The sequence below is a fragment of the Hemiscyllium ocellatum genome, chromosome 33 (genome assembly GCF_020745735.1).
Source record: "Hemiscyllium ocellatum isolate sHemOce1 chromosome 33, sHemOce1.pat.X.cur, whole genome shotgun sequence".
Lineage (NCBI taxonomy): Eukaryota > Metazoa > Chordata > Chondrichthyes > Orectolobiformes > Hemiscylliidae > Hemiscyllium > Hemiscyllium ocellatum.
In genome coordinates this window covers 23822072-23846979 of record NC_083433.1, presented here as the reverse complement: position 1 = coordinate 23846979, position 24908 = coordinate 23822072, and the positions used below count along the sequence as shown (strand labels likewise).

Genomic DNA, 24908 nt, shown 5'->3' with positions numbered 1-24908 from the left:
ACCCTTTTGTCCTTAATATATTTATAAAATCCCTTTGGATTCTCATTAACCCTATTTGGCAAAATTAGCTCATGTTCCCTTTTTGCCCTCCTGATTTCCTTCTTAAGTATACTCTTACTGCTTTTATACTCTTATGAGGATTCACTCAATCTCTGCTGTTTATACCTGACATATGCTTCCTTTTTCTTCATCAAATCCTCTATTTCTCTAGTCATTCAGCATTCCCTAAACTACCAGCCTTTCTTTTCACCCTAACAGGAATATACTGTGTTTCGTTGTCTCAATTTTGAAAGTTTCCCATTTTCCAGCCAATCCTTGACCTGCGAACATCTGCCCCCTAACAACTTTTGAAAGTTCTTGCCTAATACCGACGAAATTGGCCTTCCTCCGATTTAGAACTTCAACTTTTAGATCGATCTGTCCTTTTCCATCATTATTTTAAAATGAACTTAATTATGGTCACTGGCCCCAAAGTGCTCCCCCACTGACCACTCTGCCACTCTCACTGGTAGTGCCTTGTTTCCCAACAGTAGGTCAAGTTTTGAACCTTCTCTAGTAGGTACATTCATATACTGAATCAGAAAATTTTCTTTTACACACTTAACAAATTCCTCTCCATCTAAACCCTTAACACTATGGCAGTTCCAGTTTATGTTTGGAAAGTTAAAATCCCCTACCATAACCACCCTGTTATTCTTCCAGATAACGGAGATCTCCTTGCAAAGTTGTTTCTCAATTTCCCTCTGACTATTGGAGGTTCTATAATACAATCCCAATAAGGTGATCATCCCTTTCCTATCTCTCAGTTCCACCCATATAACTTCCCTGGATGTATTCCCAGGAAATCCTAAGTACAATTGTAATGCTATCCCTTACCAAAATCACCACTCCCCCTCCTCTTTTCCCTCCCTTTCTATCCTTCCTTATAGCATTTGTATCCTGAAATGTTAAGCTGCCAGTCCTATCCATCCCTGAGTGACGTATCTGTAATGGCGACAATATCCCAATCCCATGTTCCTAACCATGCCTTGAGTTCATCTGCCTTGCCTGTTAGGCCTCTTGCATTGAAATAAATGCAGTTTAGTTATTCAGTCCTGCCTTGTTCTCTGCTTTGTTCCTGTCTGCCCTGACTGTTTGACTAGCTCCTTTTTCCAACTATCCCAGTTTCAGATTGATCTCCTTGATTGCTATGTCCCTAGGTCCCACCTCCCCCCAGACCCCCTCTCACCATCCCACCATCTTCCCACCCCTGCAAACCTTACTAGTTAAATCCTCCCAAGCAGCTCTTGCAAATCTCCGTGCCAGTACATTAGGTGCAATCCATCATTTTTGTACAGGTCACTTCTACCCCAGAAGACATTCCAATAATCCAAAATTGTGAAACCTTCTTCCCTGTACCAGCTCCTCAGCCACGCATTCATCTGCTGTATCCTCTTACTCCTACCCTCACTAACTCCCATGTGTACAACGATCTCCTCCTGCTCCCTCTCCCCTTGGAGAACATTCTGCACCCTCTGTAGCTATATGATGTGAGAGCTGGCTGATCCCATTGTGAACGGCAATGACCACATCTGCAGCAAGTGTTGGTTGCTGGAAGAACTCCAGCTCAGAGTCGATGATCTGGAATCTGAGCTTCAAACACCTTGGCACATCCGGGAGGGGGAGAGTTCCCTGGGCGCTTTGTTTCAGGAGGCAGTCACACCCGGTAGATTAAGTAATTCAAATTCATTTAATGATATGGGACAACAGGGTGTGTCTGTAAGTGAGGCAGGTAGGGGGATTCTGAGTTCAGGAGTGGAGGAACCTCAGCCCCTGACCTTATCCAGTAGGTATGAGATTGTTGCTCCCTGTGTGGATGAGGGAAAGGGCTGTGGACAGGATGAGCCAGCTGACTACAGCAGCATGGTGCAGAAGGCCATTGAAGAGGGGGAAGCAAAAAGACAAGTAGTTGTTATTAGGGATCCTATAATTAGGGGGAAAGATAATATCTTTTGCAAGCCTGATTGGGAGTCCCGCATGGTGTGTTGCCTGCCCGGTGCCAGGGTTCAGGATATCTCTGACTGGCTTGAAAGGATACTGGAGCAGGAGGGAGAGGATCCAGTTGTTGTGGTCCACGTTGGCACTACCAACATAGGCAAGGCTAGGAAGGAGGACCTGTTTGGGGATTATCAAGCACGAGGAAGGAAATTGAAGAACAGGTCCTCAAGGGTCATAATCTCTGGATTAGTGCCCAAGCCACGTGTTAATTGGTATAGGGATAAGAAAATTAGGGAAGTGAATATGTGAGTAAGAGATTGGTGTGGGAAAGAGGGATTCCATTTCATGGGACATTGGCATCAGTTTTGAAACCGGAGGGATCTATACTGATGGAATGGTCTCCACCTGATCCAATCTGGAAGCAGTGTTCTGGCGAAAAGGATAAATAGGGTGGTCACTAGGACTTTAAACTTGAGAGTCGCGGGAGTCAAGTAGAAAGATAAGCAGCAGGTTAGCATGTGTGTGGAGATTAAGTTCAAGGCAGGAATGAAGCTAAAAGGAATGGGAACTTAGGACATATTGTTAGAGATGTTGGAAATCATGAGGATAAGAAAATTAGCATTAAGGCGCTTTATCTAAATGCTCGTAGTATTCATAACAAAGCTGATACATTAATGGCACAAATCATCGTGAATGATTATGCTGTGGTAGGCATCACAGAGACATGGTTGCAGGTGCAGGAGATTCAGGATTGGCAGTTAAACATCCAAGGATTTACAACTTATCGAAAAGATGGAGATGGGCAGAGGAGGCGGGGTTGTCTTGTTAGTTAAGAATGAGATTAAATCTATGCACTGAATGACATAGGGTCAGATAATGTGGAGTCTGTGTGGGTGGAGTTGAGGCACCACAAGGCAAAAAAAAAACCATAATGGGAGTTGTGTACAGACCTCCCAGCAGTGATCAGGATCAGGGACGCAAGATGTACCAGGCGATTGATTGAGCATGTCAGAAAGGCAAGGTCACGACGTTCATGGGGGACTTCAAGATGCAGGTGCACTGGGTGAATAATGTTGCCAGTGGATCCAAAGGAAGGGAATTTATGGAATGTTTATAGGATGGCTTTTTGGTAACAGTTTGTGATGGAGCCCCCAAGGGAGCAGGCTATTCTGGACTTAGTTCTATGTAACAAACAGACTTTATAAAAGATTTTAAAGTAAGGGAACACTTAGGAGGCAACGATCATAATATGGTAGAGTTCAGTCTGCAGTTTGAAAGAAAAAAGGCAAAATCGGATGTAATAGTGTTACAGTTAAATAAAGGTAATTACAGGGACATGAGAGAGGAACTGATGAAAATCGACTGGAAGCAGAGCCTAGTGGGGAAGACAGTAGAGCGGCAATGGCAGGAGTTTCTGGGTGTAATTGAGGATATAGTATAGAGGTTCATCCCAAAGAAAAGGAGGTGTTAGACAGCCACGGCTGACAAGGAAGTCAGGAAATGTATCAAAGAAAAAGAGAGCGCATATAAAATAGCCAAGAGCACAGGGAATTCAGAAGATTAGGAAGACTACAAAAACAAACAGAGGATAACAAAGAGAGAAATAAGGAAGGAGAGGATCAAATATGAAGGTAAGCTAGCCAGTAATATTAGAAATGATAGTAAAAGTTTCTTTCAATACATAAGACACAAACAAAAGGCAAAATGATGCAGAAAGGCTCGTGATGGGAGATAAGGAAATTTGCAGGTTAGGTGAAATTGGCCACGCTAAATTGCCCATAGTGTTAGGTGAAGGGGTAAATGTAGGAGAATGGGTCTGGGTGGGTTGCGTTTCGGCGGGTCGGTGTGGACTTGTTGGGCCAAAGGGCCTGTTTCCACACTGTAAGTAATCTAATAAAAAAAAGCTGAAGAACTTTATAAATACTTTGTGTCAGTATTCACAGTGAAAGACATGAGTAATATCCCAACAATTAAGGAGAGTCAAAGGGCAGAGCTGAATATGGTAGCCATTACAAAAGAGAAAATGCTAGAAAAGCTAAAAGGTCTAAAAATTGATACATTTCCTGGCCTGGTGGGCTACATCCTAGAGTTCTGAGGGAGGTGGCTGAGGAAATAGTGGACGCGTTGGTTCTAATCTTTCATGGATTGGGGATTGGCTGTCTGACAGGAGGCAGAGAGTTGGGATAAAAGGTTCTTTTTTGGAATGGCAGCTGGTGACAAGTGGTGTCCCGCAGGGTTCAGTGTTGGGGCCGCAGCTGTTCACTTTATATATTAATGATCTGGATGAAGGGACTGGGGGCATTCTGGTGAAGTTCACCGATGATGCAAAGTTAGGCAGACAAGCAGGTCGTTCTGAGGAGGTGGGAGGCTGCAGAAAGATTTAGACAGTTTGAGAGAGTGGTCCAGGAAATGGCTGATGAAATTCAACGTGAGAAAATGCTAGGACTTGCACTTTGGAAAAAAGAATACAGGCATGGACTATTTTTTAAACAGTGAGAAAATTCATAAAGCCAAAGTACAAAGGGATCTGGGAATGATAGTCCAGGATTCTCTAAAGGTTGACTTGCAGGTTAAGTCCATAGTTAAGAAAGCAAATGTAATGTTGTCATTTATCTCTAAAGGGTTGGAATACAAAGGCAGTGATATACTTCTGAGACTTTATAAAGCTCTGGTTAGGCGTCATTTAGAATACTGTGTCCAGTTTTGGGCCCCACACCTCAGGAAGGACATACTGGCACTGGAGCCTGTCCAGTGGAGAGTCACACGGATGATCCCTACAATGGTAGGCCTAACATGTGATGAACAGCTGAGGATTCTGGGATTGTATTCCTTAGAGTTTAGAAGGTTGAGGAGACATAGAGTCACAGAGACGTACAGCATGGAAACTGACCCTTCGGTCCAACCCGTCCTTGCCAACCAGATATCCCAACCCAATCTAGTCCCATCTGCCAGCACCTGGCCCTTATCCTTCCAAACCCTTCCTATTCATATACCCATCCAGATGCCTCTTAAATATTGCAATTGTACAAGCCTCCGCCACTTCCTCTGGCAGCTCATTCCATATACGTACCACCCTCTGCGTGAAAAGGTTGCCCCTTGGATCTCTTTTATATCTTTCCCCTCTCACCCTAAACCTATGCCATCTAGTTCTGGACTCCCTGACCCCAGGGAAAAGACTTTGTCTATTTACTCTATCCATGCCCCTCATAATTTTGTAAACCTCTATAAGATCACCCTTCAGCCTCTGATGTTCCAGAGAAAACTGCCCCAGCCTGTTCAGCCTCTCCCTATAGCTCAAATCCTCCAACCTTGGCAACATCCTTGTAAATCTTTTCTGAACCCTTTCAAGTTTCACAACATCTTTCCGATAGGAAGGAGACCAAAATTGCATGCAATATTCCAACAGTGGCCTAACCAATGTCCTGTACAGCTACAACATGACCTCCCAACTCCTGTACTCAATACTCTGACCAAAAAAGAAAAGTATACCAAACACCTTCTTCACTATCCTATCAACCTGCGAATCCACTTTCAAGGGGCTATGAACCTGCAGTCCAAGGTCTCTTTGTTCACCAACACTCCCTAGAACCTTACCATTAAGTGTATAAGTCCTGCTAAGATTTGCTTTCCCAAAATGCAGCACCTCGCATTTATCTGAATTAAACTCCATCTGCCACTTCTCAGCCCATTGGCCCATCTGGTCAAGATCCTGTTGTAATCCGAGGTAACCCTCTTCGCTATCCACTACACCTCCAATTTTGGTGTCATCTGCAAACTTACTAACTGTACTTATTATACTCTCATCCAAATCATTTACATAAATGACAAAACGTAGAGGACCCAGCACTGATCCTTGTGGCAAATTTACAAGATAATGCACGTCTTAGAAAGGGTGGACGCTGGGAGGTTGTTTCTGTTAGGCGGGGATACTAGGACCCGTGGGCATAGCCTTAAAATTAGAGGGGGTCAATTTAGAATGGAAATGAGGAGACATTTCTTCAGCCGGAGAGTGGTGGGCCTGTGGAATTCATTGCCACGGAGCACAGTGGAGGCGGGGACGTTAAATGTCTTCAAGGCATAGATTGATTCATTCTTGATCTCAAAAGGAATTAAGGGCTGCGGGGAGAGTGCGGGTAAGTGGAATTGAAACACCCATCAGCCACGATTAAATGGTAAAGTGGACTTGATGGGCCGAATGGTCTTACGGAGATACTTTTGATTCTGCCATTAGGGAGGAACCACACCATTCTGATTTATCTGCCAGCTGCAGAAATGTCTGTCTGTGCCTCTGACTAGAGTCCCCTATCACAGTTGATGTCTTGGAACCCAACGTACCCCACATTACATTCGAGTCATTCTCGGTACCACAAACTTGGCTGTTCATGCTATATTCCCCTGAGAGTCCATCACCCCCTACATTTTCCAGAACAGCATACTTGTTTGAGAGAGGAATAGCCACACGGGTCTCCTGTACTACCTGCCTGCCCCTCCTATTTTTCCTGGAGTTAACCCATCTACCTGACTGTATCTGCAGCTTTTCTCCCTTCCTAAAACTTCCATCACACCCCCAGCTCTTGTAAATTCCTCATTGCCTCTAAGTGCTGCTCCAGCTGATCCATGCAATGTGATTGGATTTGCAACCAAAGACATAATCATCAGTAACATGAAAACTCTCCCTAAACTCCCACATCAATCTATTAAAGGCCATCTTTGCTCCTTCATAATCTGTCGACTCAGAAAATAGCACCATCTTATTGCTTACTTATAACTGAGGTCCTATTCTCTAACCATTCAATAAATTAATAATGGGAGGACAAACCAGTCAGTAATCAAACCTCCATCCTACAGCTTTCACAGTCACAAACTTTCTAACTCAAACATAATTCAAAAACCAGTTCAAACTTTGGTTTCTCTTGGTTAGATTGGTTGTTCTCCCTATAAGGCCCCAGTTAACATTCAACATGTGCTTCTCTGAATCCAGTATAATGCATCTCTGGAACTGAAACGACTACTCTATTCTTTGAACAAGAATCAACCTGCCATTTGTGGCTGGCACAGTGGCTCAGTGGTTAGCAGTGCTGCCTCACAGCACCAGGGAGGGTTCAATTCCTGCCTTGGGCGACTGTGTGCATGAAGTTTGCACATTCTCCCCATGTCTGTGTGGATTTCCTCCCACAATCCAAAAATGTTCAGGTCAGGTGAATTGGCCGTGCTAAATTGCACATGGTGTTAGGTGCATTAGTCAAGGGTAAACATAGGGTAGGGGGAGGGCTCTGGCGGGTTATTCTTCGGAGGGTCAATGTGGATGTGTTGGGTCAAATGGCCTGTTTCCATGCTGGAGGGAATCTAATCTAATTTTAACTTCCAGGCCTGACCTCAAACAAATATCAGGCTTTTTTTTTATGTTCTCTTTCTTTTAAAACAAGTTGCTGCTCATAGTCCAAAGGTCATCATCAGCTCTTAACTCACAATTCACAGCTTCAAACCAAAAATGAGAAACGTAAAAATGATAAATCAGCAAAGGTTCTAATGCTTGCTTGTACAGAGCCTTCAGTATCCACACTGAGGAGTGAGATCTCATCAGTATTTTCAGGAAGGTGCCAGTTTTACCACGCTGGAATTATTTCTAAAATGCACATGCTGTTCATTTGGCAATGCCCAAGACTCTTAACTATGACTGAGTGTATGTTGCTGTGGTGAGGAGTTTAAGTTTAACTGGTGTACATGTATAGACGTTACTCTCTATAACAGGAATTACTCACCAAAAGATGTTTCATTCAAAGGAAATTTGCTCACAGCAGTCTCTATAAGCTCCATAAAAGATGTTTCTGTGTGCATCAGCCTTGACATTGTCAGTTGTCAAAGTTAGAAATGCAGTTCCCCACATTTTTTGATTTTTGTTCTTATTGCATTTCCCTGGGGGCCAGTGCTTTTGATTCATTAATTCAGATGGGTGATTTTCTGGTTGGATTTTCAAAAAGAAGAGTTCGGCTTTGGGCTCCTGTGGCAAAGCAGCAGTGTCCCTATTCCTTAACCAGAAGTATGTCATAACATCTGAACAGATTGATTAAAAATACCAAGAAGTGGGTTCTTGCATGTGACGTCCAGCAGAAGCTTGGAAGATTTCAGGATCGGTTGGTACCGTTGAGAGTGGAGTACATTATCTCTCCCTGACGTGATTTTGATTTTTACTTGTGGTTTGTTTAAAAAGAGCTAGATTCTTTACCAGTGGGAAATTGGCTACTGAACACCAAAAGAGCCCAGAAGAGAAAGGTGTAAACTGATGTTTGTGCTAAACTATAAATATTAGTAAAGTCCTTGTAAATAGAGTCCTAGAAATGTACAGCATGGAAACAAATGTCTAACTAGCTCCTACCAACCAGATATCCTAAATTAATCTCATCCCATTGCTGGCTTTTGACACATATCCCTCTAAACCCTTCCTATTCTTATTAGGGTAGTTCTTCTATAACACAGGGTTGCATTCTTTTGCAACCCTGTGTTATAGAAACATTGTGCTTTAGAAATAGCGCTTAAAGTGTTGGCAAAGTAATTGCATCACAGCCAAGACACGTTTTAAAAGTTTGTGCTTTCGAAACAGTGTCCTCAATTTGTCAATCACGTTAACAAAACACGCATTATAGCAGAACAACCTGTACCCATCCAGATGCCTTTTAAATGTTGTAATTGTACCAGCCTCCACCATTTCCTCTGGCAGTTCATTCCATACATACACCACCCTTTGTGTGAAAATGTTGCCCCTTAAATCCCTTTTAAATCTTTCCTCTCTCACCTTAAACCTGTGCCCTCTAGGTTTGGAGATCCCATCCAGGGAAGTGACCTTGGTTATTTGGTCTATCCATGCCCCTCATGATTTTATAAACCTCTATAACATATGCCTCAACCTCTGAAGTTCCAGGGAAAATAGCCTCAGCTTATATAGCCTCCCCCTGCCATAGCTCAAGCCCTCCAAGCCTGGCAACATCCTTGTAACCTTTTCTGAACCCTTTCAAATTTCACAACGTATTTCTTGTAGTAGGGAGACCAGAACTGAACGCAGTGTTCCAAAAGTGGATCTTCAAAAGTCAATTGGTGCCTAATGCAACATGTGGACATTGATCTATTAAACACCAGGGGCTACTTTCCAGATCTTGAATGTCTTTATGCCCCTTCATCAAGTTGAAGGTGGTTTTAAAAAATGTATCAAGACAGCTAGCCTCGCTACATTTTTCCCAGTTGTCAAATCTTGAAGTTGTCATCTAACAGGTGATGTATATACAGTATAAACAAAGCTCAAGAAAAATCAATGTCACGTGTCTTTTCAGTCTTACTGCTCTTCTCGATACAGATTTACCTATGATTTTCATGTAATGTAACATCTGTTTGTATACCAGATCTATTCTAAGGTGAGTTTGAAGTGTCAGTACAATATAACCAATTTCTAAGTGGAGGGAAACCACATTGAAAATGCTGTACATTATAAGTGAATCAACCACTTTAATTATCCCATAAGATGCATTGTAACATATTGTAATCATCACTAATGTAATCTCACATTGTCGCTAGTGAATAATGCTGTTAAGCGATCATCAACAAATCGGCAATTCACAACTGATGTCTCACAGGAATAGCACAGTGGCTCAGTGATTAGCACTGCTGGCTTACAGCACCAAGGACCCACATTCACTTCCAGCCTCATGTAACTGTCTATGTGGAGTTTGCACATTCTCCCTGTGTCTGTGTGGGTTTCCTCTGGTACTCCGCTTTCCTCCTATAATCCAAGGGTGTCCAGGTTAGGTGGATTAAGCATGGAAGATGCAGGGTTACAGTGATACACTAGGGGGTGGATCTGGGTGAGATTCTCTTTGGAGGGCACTGTGGACACAGTGAGTCAAATGGCCTGCTCCGATGCTGTAGGGAATCTGTCTACAAAGAAACAGAAATATAGTCAAATTCTTAAATCATAGCTATAGTCAGCCCAAGACATTACAGAAAAATGGTAAAATAAAGGCTATATTTCAAGTTGCAGTGGGATTTCATCAAAGTATCTCTTCATTTCGGTGAGCTGAAAACAATGAAGGCAGCAGAATGTCCCTTCCTGTGAACCAAGGGGCTTGGGTTCAAGTCCCACCTGCTCCAGAGATGTGTCATAACATGTCTCAATACATTGATGGAAAACACTGAAGAAAATTAAACACTGACTCGCCTGAAAATGCTTGAATGCTGTGATGTTATGATTAGATACTAATTAATGACAGTGTTGTTAGTTGATAATAAGTTAGGATGTCAATTTGTAGCTGTTCAGTGCAATTGATACCAACTGAATAGAATAGAATAGAATCCCTCCAGTGTGGAAACACGCCTTTCTGCCCAACAAGTCCACATCGACCTTCCACAGAGTATCCCACCCAAGCCCATTCCCCTCCCCTATTATTCTACATTTACCCCTGACTAATGGACATAACCTACAGATCCCTGAACACTATGGGCAATTTAGCATGGTCAATTCACCTAGCCTGCACATCTTAGGACTCTAGGAAGAAACCGGAGCACCCGGAGGAAACCCACGCAGACACGGGGAGAATATGCAAACACTTGCCTGAGGCTGGAATTGAATCCAGGTTCCTGGTGATGTGAGGCAGCAGTGCTAACCACTGAGCCACCATGCCAAAATTTGTTCTAGAATAACTGGAACTAAATTAATTTCTCTAGTCTCTGAAAGTGAAATTTTGCAATTAGTGTTTAAAATTATAAGGCATGAGAAAAATCCAATCAAGGATGAAGTATCAAAAACAATTTGATATTTTATTTGTAAGAATGTATTATTTTAAAATGTGCAAAATCCTGGGTGTAATAATGTAAGATAAAGATAATCAAACATTTGTGTAATTTGGTAGCTGAAAGATTTCAGTGTTATTGAGTTCAAATAATGCTTGAAAAATTGTCTTTCATAGTGAATGAAAGCAGTAAGAGCAATTAATATCAAAAGTTGTCAAACATTTCTGGCAGTTCACCCCCAGTACCATTCCCTGTGTAAGCTTCCTCAAGCCTCTCCATTAGATTTTAGGCACTTGACCATGCAGTTGTAATCTGGCTGTAAATTAAGGAATCATCTTTGTTGGATGGTTCTAGCTGATGTGTGAACTCATTCTGTGCCAATCCTCAGGTATTACTGCGGATTAAGGAGAATGAAGTGCAGAATCTCAGGAGGGAGACTGTGTGCCTACGGGATGAGCTTCAGTCTATGCAATGGGTGAGTACAGCTCACACTCAGGAAGCTGCAGGAAGGAGTCAGGACAGCACTTCTGTCTCCTGTGTATGTGTTCAGTGTCCAGAATAACCAGGATGGTTTCTGTTAATGAATTTCTTTTTCAGGATAAAAAGTATGCAACAGACAGGTACAACGAAATTTACACGGAGCTAAGTGTCATGAAGGTCAGAACAGAACGGGAACTCAACCAGGTTAAAGAGCAGTTAAAGCTGGCTATGGCTGCACTCAAGGAGAAAGACACTTTGCAGAACAGCATCACAAAGTGAAGGTGAGTTATGACCTCCATGACCCGAGACCTAGTTCCAAAGGTTGGGGCTGGCGCTTGCAACGTGATAGGAAGGGCCTCAATTATAAAATTCTGATTCTGTTTTTCAAACTCCCTCCCTATCTATGTAAATTTCCTCCTGCCCACAACCTTCCCAGATCTCTGAAACTCCTCCGATTCAGAGGCATGTTTGTCAGAGAGACGGGGGCTGAGGGAATGGATAATAATTAAATCTCCAGAGATATTGCCAACTTAAGTTGCGATCCCTTCAGTTGAGATGAACCAACTCAGCATTGAGGTTAAGCCTGGATCCATCTCTATCACCCAGTTGTTCCAAGTTAAATATGAGTTTGCTACTTCACTAGTTTTTAAAATGTCTTCCCAAAATTTAACTGTTGAAGCATCCTAAGGATTTAAAGGGAAACTGAATAAATGTACAAAGCAGAAAGGAATAGAAGGAAATGATGATTGAGTGAGTGAGATGGAGGAGGGCTGGGAGATGACTCATGTGACTCCAGAGGGATGCCCATGAAGCTCCTTCACAGGTGGTCTGCTGGTGGAACTGCATGGCAGGAGGAATTGTTGGGTTTTTCATGTGGAGTGGTAGAAGTGGTGAGCAATGAAGGACCCTGTGGACCCTTGAGCAAGCAGGGAGGGCCCCTTTACCATCCGACACTGCCAATTTCGTCCTGTCTTCAGGATTTCATTCAAAACTGCCCCAGATCTGTCATGGAGACATAGAGTCCTATAGCACGGAGACAGGCTCTTTAGCCCAAACTGGTCCATGCTGACCAAAATGTAACCACAGTAACCCCATTTCTCTGCACTTGGCCCGTATCCTTCTAATCCTTTCCTACCCGTGTGTTTGTCCAAATGCCTTTTAAATGTTGTTAATGTACCCGCCTCAACCACTTTCACTAGCAGCTCATGCCATATGCATGCCACCTTCTATGTAAAAAAGTTGCCCCATAGATGTTTCCTTTAATTCTTTCCCATCTAGCCTTAAACTGATGATTTTAAACTGATGCCCTCTAGTCCTCGATTCTACAACCCTTGGAGGAAGACTGAGTGCCTATCCATGCCTCTCACGATCTTATACATCTGCATAATGTTCCCCTTCAGTCTGCTACACTCTAAAGAAAAAAGTCCTAGCTTGTCCAACCTCTCCCTATAACTCAGACGAGGCAATATCTTTGTAAATTTCTTCTACACTCTTTCCAGTTTATTAACATCCTTCCTACAACATAGTGACCAAAACAGAACACAATACTCCAAGTGCGTCCTCACCAACATCCTGTATTACTGCAACATACTTTCCTAACCTCTATACTCGATGCTCTGATCGATGAAGGCCAGTGTGCCAAAAGCCTTCTTCACTGTCCTGTCTACCTGTGACTCTACTTTCAGAGAACTGTGAACCTGAACTCCAAGATCCCTCTGTTCCACTACACTCCTTAAGGCCCTACCTTTCACTATGTAACTCAGATTTGACTTTCCAAAATGCAAGGCCTCTCATTTATCTATATTAAACTCCATTTGCCATTTCTTGGCCAACTTCTTCAGCTGATCAAGGTCCTGCTGCAATTTCTGAGAACCTTCCTCACTGTCCACATTACTGCCTATTTCAATGTAATCAGCAAACTTACTAATCATGCCTTGTACATTCTCATCCAAATCATTGATATAAATAACAAACAATAATGGGCCCAGCACTGACTTCTGAGGGATTCCACTGGTCAAAGGCCTCCAGTCCAATAAGTATCCTTCCACTATTACCTGTGCTTTTCCTCTTTATGGTGTTACTTCCAGTCAGGAACTTGTTACCAAGTTCCAGAACTAACCAAGGTTGAACACCTTTGCCACATTCTGATCCTTTCATTGCCAACTGAAGATTTGATGCATGTCTCCGTAGCGAAATGAGTGCTCAGTCAGATGCCCAAGATCTTTTCTGCATTTTTTTTTGGGGGGATTTAGATAAATTTCCCTTTCTTCCTTCATTGTCCAGGGCTGTTACCTGGAATTTTCCTGTTTCATGTTAGAATTATGTGCCTTGTGAGAGTGGTTAGGTGCCCTTATACTAGTCTCCTGCAAGCATGAAACATTTCTTCTTACCTACTTTATCAATTCCCTGCACCAGTAAGCCTCAGTCAACCCACCACTTTGACATCTCGATTCAAATCTACATATATTCATCTCATATAAGAATTAAGAGCAGGAAAGAGCCTTCAACCTGCTCAACTTGTTCGATAAGATCATGGCAGAGTTGATTGTGGTCTTAACTCCATTTTCCTCCCTGGCCCTCTTTATCCTTGACTCCCATGTTAATCAAAAGTCTGTTTAATTCAATGTTGAACATGAGCCTCCATGATCACCTGGAGAAGAGAATTCCACAGCCTTATGATCCTGTGAAAGAAGAAATTACTTCTCAACCTCTGTCTTAAATGTAAGGTCTTTTATTTTTAAACTCTACCCTCATAATCTTACATATTTCAATAAGATCATATCCCATTATTCTAAACTTCAATGAGTTTGGGTAAAAAATGAGGTCTGCAGATGCTGGAGATCACAGCTGCAAATGTGTTGCTGGTCAAAGCACAGCAGGCCAGGCAGCATCTCAGGAATAGAGAATTCGACGTTTCGAGCATAAGCCCTTCATCAGGAATAGATGAAGGGCTTATGCTCTATTCCTGATGAAGGGCTTATGCTCGAAACGTCGAATTCTCTATTCCTGAGATGCTGCCTGGCCTGCTGTGCTTTGACCAGCAACACATTTGCAGCTTCAATGAGTTTGGGCCCAACCTGCTCAAACTTTCCTCACAAGATCAACCCCTTCATCTCAGGAATCAGCCGAGTGAATTTTTTCTGAACTGATTCCAAGACAGGTATATCACTCCTTAAGTAAACAAAATTCTCTTAAACTTTAACTCTATGAACATTCTGGAGTTTTACTTGCCCTGGGCCTCAAGGATCGTTGGGCCTTGGAGACCAATGTGAATCATGGACATTAGTTTGGTCTATACCTGAAATAGTTAAGCTAAGTGTACTGGATGTGCCACTGGGTGTAAACGGGTAAGATATACTTCATCAGTGAGGCCTAACGTATTGATGAATTAAGAGAAAGAAGAAATGGAAAATTTGGAAAGGTTTTTAAAAGAATAAGTGGAAAGATCATTCATTCCTTCTTCTGTTTCCTTTGTCTCCCTTCACAGATCAGAGCTCTGGTATTACCACACAGGAAGAGAAGTTAAATTTAATGCTTAAGCCTTCAGTAGTGATCCAAGATGGTGAAAATCCCTGAGAGTGAGGAGCTATGAAGAAAACAACCACTACTTTTTCCTTGTCTTTTTTTCTTCTTAATAACACCTCCCACTGTGGATTACTGCTGTGAAATTAAAAGTGAATAGATATATAGAAATATATTCACACAGGTTATCAATTTAATCCCTTGCTGCCTTCGAAACCCTGTTTTTGTCTCCCAGCCAAGCACTCTTCGGTTTAGCTGTTACCACAGCGACGTTAATGCCGACCGTGATCTTTCCATCATCCAGTGCTTGAAGGGGGCTGACTGCATTCTGCAGCAATTGCTACTTGTTGGGTTCCTCGTATGGCCCCCTCCCTTGCACTTCCCCTTTTTATTTCGGCGGGGCGCCAGGAATTATGGTTGTCAACATTTCCCCAAACTGGTCACCAGAACGCTCATCTAGCCAATGGGAAAGTGAGCAGGCTCTGTTACCCAATCAGATGGCTTTTGACTGTCACTCAGACTCCCAACATTTTTGTAGTTATTAAAAAAAGTTGAGAGTTTATTTTAAATTGATATTTCTTCCCCAGGGCTTGCTTGTCCTTGAGACTCTTGGGAAATTCTGCAAGAGTCAACAACTCTCACTGCAGACCCACTTGGTGTAACCAACTGTATGGCAAATCCCAGTACCCAATCTTGATAAACATTGCATTTAAGAAGAACAACTTTTTAAAAAATAATTAAAAGCAGTTTATTACTCCTGTTAACTGTTATATAAAGCACTATTTGAGGGTAACATGTTGCAATCTTACGACATAACAGGTGGGTTTTTAATAATCGCATATATATTTTTGTGTATTTTCCCCATTGCAAGTCAGACATCCCTTAAAACCAGCACTTAGGCTGTGCCCAGGAACACAGGACATGGAACAAGAGTCGCTTGACTCTGTTCCATTGCTCAGTCACCAAAGATTTGCTTAATTCCAGCAGCCTCAGTTTCAAACCCATTAGCACTGGCATCCAGTAGGAACCATTGAAAGGGAAGTCACCTCATGTCTGCCTGCCGTCATGGAGTTTGAAGATGGCTGTTGAAAATCACATTGCAAGAGGACAGCAAGAAATCTCATTTTGTTTTCCTTTGTCCTGTTTTTCCAGTCCCACTGCTTCTCAAAGGGTGTTGTCCCTACACAGTAACAACTCGCTGGGCTCCCTCCATCTATCTCTCCTTCTTAACCAAGTGTCCTGATTTCATGTGCAGTTTGGTTTATGTAGGTATAGTGGGTGGAGGGCTGAATATCTGCAGTATTCTGGTGAAAAAAAAAGCTGTTTACAGAGAGTCTCTGATCAATACCAACAGAATTTCAGGAAGATCTGAAATTGCTATCTGAACTGCTATGATTACGCCACTTCTGTTCATTATTGTCTTGTAAGGAGAAGATGAGCGATAGCAGCAGAGAAAATGTAAATGTAAATTGTCCCAAATAAGGCAAAGAGGAGTTGGTTCAGTTATTTTTGGTAAGCTGTAACCATTCATCACTATGTTTAAGTTCAAATATCATGGATACAGTGAAATCCATGTATCAAAGTGTCTATTTGTTTAATATAGTATGGACACCATCTCCTTGTATGGAAACTATTCATGTAGGTAGATATGGTTCACTTCTCTGAAATGGCCATGCAAACCACTCTTGTTTTAATGTTAATTAGAGATGGGCAACAAATGCTGGTCTTGTCAATGACCCCACATCCCATCAAAAAAAAAGTTATTAAAAAAATGAATTGATGTCCATTGAGCATTATACAGGCTGAAGAACATGCTGAGGAACATTCGAGCAGTGAAGTCAACTGAAGCTGCACAGTAAGCTAACTGTTGCACCAGCTATCCAGCCCTCACTTTCCACACCCTCTCTCCAGGCTGTCAGACCCAGCAGCAACCAGGACCTGACTCTTTGTCAATTTTCCTGGCTCACCCTCTTCCATGTCAGATGGACTTGACTTTCATCTCCCATTGTCAAGAGCATCACCCATGAACAAAACTGACCCATCCATTGTGTCTGATTTACATTGGCTGTTGTTCAACATCTGGTCCTGAAGGAACATAATTCTCCTCCAGTCAAACAATGGCCAGACCAAAGCCATTGTCTTCAGTCCCAACTACAGACTCCATTCCCCATCTACTACCTGTGCTCATTGACATGCACTGATTCCCAGTCCAACAAGCCGTAGATTTTATAACTCATGCTTGTTCTGAAATTGCTCCATGGCTTCACCCTCCCTCTTTGTGATCTCCCCATCCTCACAATTGTCTGAGATCTGTGCATTTCCCCAGTTTTAGCCATCATCATGTCATTAACAGACTGATCTTCATCTGCCGGGCCCTAAGCTGTAGAATTCCTTCCCTAAACCTCTCTGCATCTTACCAATGATCCCCTGAAACTGTATTGCCAACCAGGGACCTGAATGTTCTTGTAAAGGCTGCACACTATAAGACCATAAGAGTGGAAGTAAGACCATTCGGCCCATCGAGTCCACTCCACCATTCAATCATGGCTGATGGGCATTTCAACTCCACTTAACCCACATTCTCCCCATAGCCCTTAATTCCTTGTGACATCAAAAATTTATCAATCTCTGCCTTGAAGACATTTAGCGTCCCGGCCTCCACTGCACTCTGCAGCAATAAATTCCACAGGCCCACCACTCTCTGGCTGAAGAAATGTTTCCACATTTCTGTTCTGAATTTACCCCCTCTAATTCTAAGGCTGTGTCCACGGTTCCTAGTCTCCTCGCTTAACGGAAACTATTTCCAAGCGTCCAAGCCATGTATTATCTTTTAAGTTTCTATTAGATCTCCCCTTAATCTTCTAAACTCCAATGAATACAATCCGCAGCCGTTCCTCATATGTTAGACCTACCATTCCATGTGAAAATCCACTGGACACGCTCCAGTGTCAGTATGTCCTTCCTGAGGTGTGGGAACCAAAACTGGACACAGTACTTCAAAGGGGGCCTAACCAGAGCTTTATAAAGTCTCTCACAACAGTGCTTTTATATTCCAATCCTCTTGAGATAAATGATAACATTGCATTCGCTTTCTTAATCACGGACTCAACCTGCATGTTTACCTTTAGAGAATCCTCGACTAGCACTCCCAAATCCCTTTGTACTTTGGCTTTACGAATTTTCTCACTGTTTAGAAAGTAGTCCATGCTTGTATTCTTTTTTCCAAAGTGCAAGACCTCGCAAGTACATTGTTCTTTTTTTTATAAATATTTTTATTGAGAAGAAAGAAAGTTTTTAGGTATTTTACAAAAATACAAAATAGTGTAATCACTTTACAATATAGTGACAATATCAGTATTTAGAAAAAGCTAACTACTAATCTACTCTACAAACTACCAAAACACAAAATAAGATCTGCTCGGTCACACCAGAATCTGTAAAAGACCTGCAGCGTTTTATCACCGTTTTAATAGCTCCTTACTGGTTCACTGTCAATTTCGCACTGATAACCCTTTCCCTTCCACCCAAGATATTATGCTACAATTAAATACTGCAATAACATTAGGTTTTTTAGTGTACCTTCAGGCGCTGTCACATAAACAATTTGGACATAATTCTTGCTGCCGAGTACCTCTGACCACAAATGTCTAGTCTGCACTTCTCTGATGCCACTCCAAGCTGCGGGTCTGAACACTCAGTAATAACCATCTGTTTTATATATCAATATGCTTCAATAAAGTTAGTGCTTTTCACATCTTATTGTTTACAACAAAGAAAAATCCCTGTGGACACGATTCTTTTTTATTTAATTGTTCACAGGATGTTAGGGTCACTGGCAAAGCCAGCATTTGCTGCCCATCCCTAATTGCCTTTGAGAAAGTGTTGGTTAGCCTCACCTTCTTGAACCAGTGCTATCCTTATGATCTGGGAACATCCATCATGATGTCAGGGAGAGAGATCCAAGATTTTAGATGGTGTGTGGCTTGGAGTGGAACTTGCAACCTGTGGGGTTCTGGTTGGCTGGGCCTGTCCTGCTAGACATTAGAAATCACAGGTTTGAAGGGTGCTGCCTAAGGAGCCTTGGTGAGTTCCTGTCATGTACTTTGAAGAAGGCACACACTGCTGCCACTATGCATCAATAGTAAGGCAGAGAATGTTGAAAGCGGTGGATGTGATGCCAATTGAGTGGCTATTTTACATGGATGGTGTCAAGCTTTTTGAGTACTGTTGGAACTGCACACATACAGGCAAATTCTATCACACTCTGACCTGCCTCTTGTGGTTGGTGAACAGGAGGTGAGTTACTCATTGCAGAGTTCCTAGCCTCTAATCAGGTATTGGCTGGTCCAGTGCAATTTTTGGTCGACTTAGCCCCAAGATGTTGATAACAGGGGAATTGAGTAGCAATGGTAATGCCATTGCATATCAAGGGAAAATGGTTAGATTCTCTCTTGTTGGCAATGGTCATTGCCTGGCACTAGTGTGAGCATGGATGTTATTTATCTTTTATTAGCCTAAGCCTCAATATTGTCCAAGTCTTGCTGCATATGTACACAGAGAGGGAGTGAGGACTGCAGATGCTGGAGATCAGAGTCGCAAAGTGTGACGCTGGAAAAGCACAGCAGGTCAGGCAGCATCCGAGAAGCAGAAGATTGATGTTTCGGGCATAAGCCCTTCATCAGTAATGGGGCTTCATCATTCCTGATTAAAGGCTTATGCCCGAAACGCGACTCTCCTCCTTGGGTGTTGCCCAACCTGCAGTGCTTTTCCAGCGCCACACTTTTCGACTGCATGTGAACACAGACTGTTTTTAATATTTGAGCAGTTGTGAATGGTATTGAACATTATACAATCATCTATGAACATCCCATCTCTAAACGTATGTGAAGGGAAGGTCATTGATGAGAACACTATTCTCAGGAATTCCTGCAGAGATGTCCTCAGACTGAGATAATTGACCTCCAACAACCACAACCATCTTCCTTTTTGTTCAGCATGACTCCAATCAATGGAAATCTTTTCCCCGATTTCTACTGACTTCAGTTTTGTGAGGTCTCCTTGATCTCAGTCAAATGCTGCCTTGATGTTAAAGGCAGTCACTTTTATCTCTTCTCATCTCATCCCTACCACAGGTTACAATTTGACTCATAAACCACACAAAATGCTTTACAAAGTTACAATAAACGTGGGTTACCAGAAGAAGCACTGCAGGCAGCTGCCATGTATCAAGCAAGCCGCTGTGTGATATGAAGTTATTGCAATAATCTATAAGAATATTTTTCAATGTAGAGTACACTATAAAATAAATTGTTTAAATATGAGTGAAAATTTGAGAAGTTATTCAGTTTGTGGCTCAGCAACTTCCAGCTACACAGGATGCAGAAGTAACGTCAACAATTTCATAACAAATAGGAACAGGATAAGACTGTTCAACCCATCAAGCCTACTCCAAAATGAAATAATATCTGGCTTAAAGTCAAAGTGGATTATCTAACATCTTCACCACTCCATGTGAGATAGATTAGGGGTCCTCTTCACACCTTCAAATATAGGGTATCATAACACCAGAATATGCTACCCCAAGAATAGACCATCTAAACAAGCATATGAAGGAAAAGGAAATAGAGGGTTATGATGATTAATTTTGAAGAGGAAAGATGGAAGGAGGTCCAAGTGGAGTATGAAGAGCAGCTTGGATCGGTCAGGCCAAATGGTCTGATGCTGCACAATGTAATCTTTACCCATCACCTTCCTGATGAAGCTTTGAGCCACCAGTCCCAGTATGTCATTATGAAGCTGGATGTCAGATTTTTGTTGGTAATGCTCCTTCGAAACATTTTGAAAGGTGTTATTACTTAAAAGTACTACGTAAAATATGTTTTTGTAAAATTTGCCAGAAACTTCATTGCAAAGAACAAGATAGAAGCAGGGAGAGACAGTTACATCGATATTCTTCCCCCAGCAGCATCAACAGACACACGTCATATGGCCTGGTTCACTATGAGCAATGCCACAGGGGATCTCTGTACATTATTAGTTAGATACATGCTGCAATAGACCGGACTCCACAAGTTCCTGTCTCTGTCATTGCTGAATTAGCCAATCAGGAACCCTCGTATGGATAAACATGTGGCATATGCACCAGTCTAGGGTCAGCATTGTATGTTTCAGCACATTTGTTGACTCAGGAACCCTATGACCTGAGGAAGTGGCAGTGATTCAACACGGTGGACTTCCCTGTATGGCAGACATTTGGTACAATGGGTCCATCAATTCTCAAGGAGTTTTGAACTTCCCACAGCAGTCACTTCTTTGCTTCTTAAATTATTTTAGGGAATTGTTGGGCAGGATTGTGGGCTCCACCAAAGTCTGGACTGAAGGTAAATGGTGCGTACCAGTTCTACATTTCAGTCAAGGTGGCTTTGAGCCTGCCAGGGTCTTCTGCCCCCAATTACAGGTGAGGAGAGGCACTGATTAGAGACTTAGCAAAGGTAAATGATGGAGGCTGCCCGGGACATGTCAGAGTGCGATTCCTAGTGACTGGATGGAATCTAAATGCCAACAAGCTCAACCTGCCTGCCTGAGTGGTGAGGTGCACCCCTTGGGGCATGGCTGCTTGTTGTGCTTTTTTTTACATTAATGCATTTTGAAAGTAGCTGAAAAAGAGTTTGTTGTTGAAGCTCCCTCAGCCTGCACTGCAGCCTGCCCTTCCAGCTTCAACAGCCTGCCCATCAAAATCCATATTGATTCTCTCGAGAGTAAGCTTGGGACCTGGAAACAAACCTGACTCCAATTTTCCAGTCCACAAAAGCAAACATTCAGTCTTTACAATTTTATCAAATCGAGAGAAATTAGTACTAGGGCAAACCACTTATATTTGCTCAGTCAGAATTAGCACAGTTAGATTTAAAGTTTGACTCTAAGTGTATTTTGGCTTCAACTGCACACCACCAAATGCTGAATCAATATAATCTCTTCTATCCCAATTATCCTGAGATTCAGTTTGATCTGATTGCTAATGCAATGAGACACATAAACTGCCTCATATTTTGTATCATCACTAAGATGTTGTTTTTCCACCTCTGTAACATTGCTCAACTTCACCTCCACCTCCACCTCCACCTCCACCTCTGCTCATTTACTCAAAGGCTTCATTTATACCTTATTCCTGTGCAGTCCTGGCCGGTGTCTTACATTCTACCCTCTTTAAATTTGTGTTCAGCCTAAACTCTCATCCGAGTCCCATTCCTGTGCTCACTGACTTATTTGGTCAAGCAATATCTGGATACTAAAAATTGTCATCTTTGTTTTCAAATCCCTACAATGGCTTTGTCCCCTCCCTTTCTCTGATATCAGCCCCATAATCCTCTCTGATATCTGCATTTTGCACATTCCTAATTATAGGCCCTACATTGGATCTAGGTACCCAAAAATGAAACTTCTCCAAAATCTGGATATTGTTTGGTCTGCACTGCAATAAACTTTGACCCTAATTAACTAGGCTTAGAAATGTCTGGAGGTTGTCAACTGCTAACTGACTTTACATACAAAACATTTCCTATGCTGGGGTAAACCTATTCAGCCACAACACTTTCTGCATCCCCTGTTTACTAGATTGAGTAAACTTCTGATTTGAATTACGGCATTTTTTTATTTGCAAACCTGAAAAACCTTGAAATTCAGCACACACGTGAATTGAATTGAATTTATTGTCACCAGTACCGAGGCACAGCTTTGTCTTGCGGCAATACAGGCAGATCACAAGCCACAGAATATCAGATCTGAACTCCTGTACCTGTATCTCATGATTTGACTTGGTGGCGTCTGTGAAGTGCCTCAGTGTTTCATTATGTTACAGGCGCTATGTAAATACAAATGCTGATGTAAATGAATTCCACACTGGTTGCAGAAAAATGCCAGAGAGAACTATCACCCCAGGACCTAGAGATTCAAGACACTGTTAAACACACAGCATTGTTTGTTCATTTGGCATTGACAAGCTATGTCTCTACTTTCAAGTAACAAACAACATAAATTTATTCCCAAATATCAAGTTGAATTTTAATTAATTTGTTTTGTAGTGTCCAGGCACCTTGCACTGACAATGGTGAACTATGAGCTTATCACTGCTGTTTTGCCATCAAGGCTTAATTATAGTGAAAGGGGAAAATGCAGCAAGGTTCAAAATCAGTTCAAATACAAGCTGCTAGAACCGGTTATGTTCAGTATGGTATCACTGTCTGGTAGCTACAAACCAGGTTAAGAGCTACTGCAAGGTGTTGCTCATACCTTACACAGAATAAATGATGCATTTATGTAGATAAAATTAATTATGATTGGGTGGTATATCAGGTGGTGTGCACAGAATCATGTAGTTGGAACTGTGTACCAGTCCTGGAATGCCTGGAAATGACATATAAGTAATCGAGTGGAAATGGGCATTATATTCAGTAGTTCCCAGTTCCCATTGTGTAAAACTCAAGGCACTTGAATGTCTGATTTGATCACTGGCGGTATAGGAGGGAAGAAAACCTTCCCACTTCAGTACCACAGACATGATGCAATGCAGAAATTTCCCAACTCCTCCAAGGCATAGAGGCATAGAGATGTACAGCATGGAAACAGACCCTTCGGTCCAACCCGTCCATGCCGACCAGATATCCCAACCCAATCTAATCCCAACTGCCAGTACCCGGCCCATATACCTCCAAACCCTTCCCATTCATATACCCATCCAAATGCCTCTTAAATGTTGCAATTGTACCAGCCTCCACCACATCCTCTGGCACCTCATTCCATACACGTACCACCCTCTGCGTGAAAAAGTTGCACCTTAGGTCTCTTTTATATCTTGACCCTCTCACCCTAAACCTATGCCATCCAGTTCTGGACTCCCTGACCCCAGGGAAAAGACTTTGTCTATTTATCCTATTCATGCCCCTCATAATTTTGTAAACCTCTATAAGGTCCCTCAGCCTCCGACGCTCCAGGGAAAACAGCCCCAGCCTGTTCAGCCTCTCCCTGTAGCTCAGATCCTCCAACCCTGGCAACATCCTTGTAAATCTTTTCTGAACCCTTTCAACTTTCATAACATCTTTCTGATAGGAAGGAGACCAGAATTGCATGCAATATTCAACAGTGGCCTAACCAATGTCCTGTACAGCCACAACATGACCTCCCAATTCCTGTACTCAATACTCTGACCAATAAAGCATCCCAAACGCCTTCTTCACTATCCTATCTACCTGTGATTCCACTTTCAAGGGGCTATGAACGTGCACTCCAAGGTCTCTTTGTTCAGCAACACTCCCTAGGATCTTAACATTAAGTGTATAAGTCCTGCTAAGATTTGCTTTCCCAAAATGCAGCACCTCGCATTTATCTGAATTAAACTCCATCTGCCACTTCTCAGCCCATTGGCCCATCTGGCCCAGATCCTGTTGTAATCTGAGGTAACCCTCTTCGCTGTCCACTACACCTCCAATTTTGGTGTCAACTGCAAACTTACTAACTGTACCTCTTATGCTCGCATCCAAATCATTCATGTAAATGACAAAAAGTAGAGGGCCCAGCACCAATCCTTATGGCACTCCACTGGTCACAGGCTTCCAGTCTGAAAAACAACCCTCCACCACCACCCTCTGTCTTCTACCTTTGAGCCAGTTCTGTATCCAAATGGCTACTTCTCCCTGTATTCCATGAGATCTAACCTTGCTAATCAGTCTCCCATGGGGAACCTTGTCGAACACCTTACTGAAGTCCATATAGATCACATCTACTGCTCTGCCCTCATCAATCTTCTTTGTTACTTCTTCAAAAAACTCAAGTTTGTGAGACATGATTTCCCACGCATAAAGCCATGTTGACTATCCCAAATCAGTCCTTTCCTTTCCAAATACACGTACATCCTGTCCCTCAGGATTCCCTCCAACAACTTGCCCACCACCGAGGTCAGGCTCACCGGTCTATAGTTCCCTGGCTTGTCTTTACCACCCTTCTTAAACAGTGGCACCACGTTTGCCAACCTCCAGTCTCCCGGCACCTCACCTGTCACTATCAATGACACAAATATCTCAGCAAGAGGCCCAGCAATCACTTCTCTAGCTTCCCACAGAGTTCTCAGGTACACCTGATCAGGTCCTGGGGATTTA

General features: G+C 42.5%; 1 protein-coding gene across 1 annotated transcript in view; it reads left to right on the top strand.

Annotated features, from left to right (window-relative positions):
• Positions 1-20085, top strand: part of triobpb (TRIO and F-actin binding protein b) — a 133085-nt gene extending 113000 nt beyond the window's left edge. Inside the window, exons 13-15 of the mRNA XM_060849290.1 lie at positions 11144-11230; positions 11353-11516; positions 14723-20085. Of these exons, the coding sequence (XP_060705273.1) occupies positions 11144-11230; positions 11353-11514 (249 nt within the window). The 3' untranslated portion in view covers positions 11515-11516; positions 14723-20085. The remainder of the gene's footprint in view (positions 1-11143; positions 11231-11352; positions 11517-14722) is intronic.
• Positions 20086-24908: the final 4823 nt, after the last annotated feature.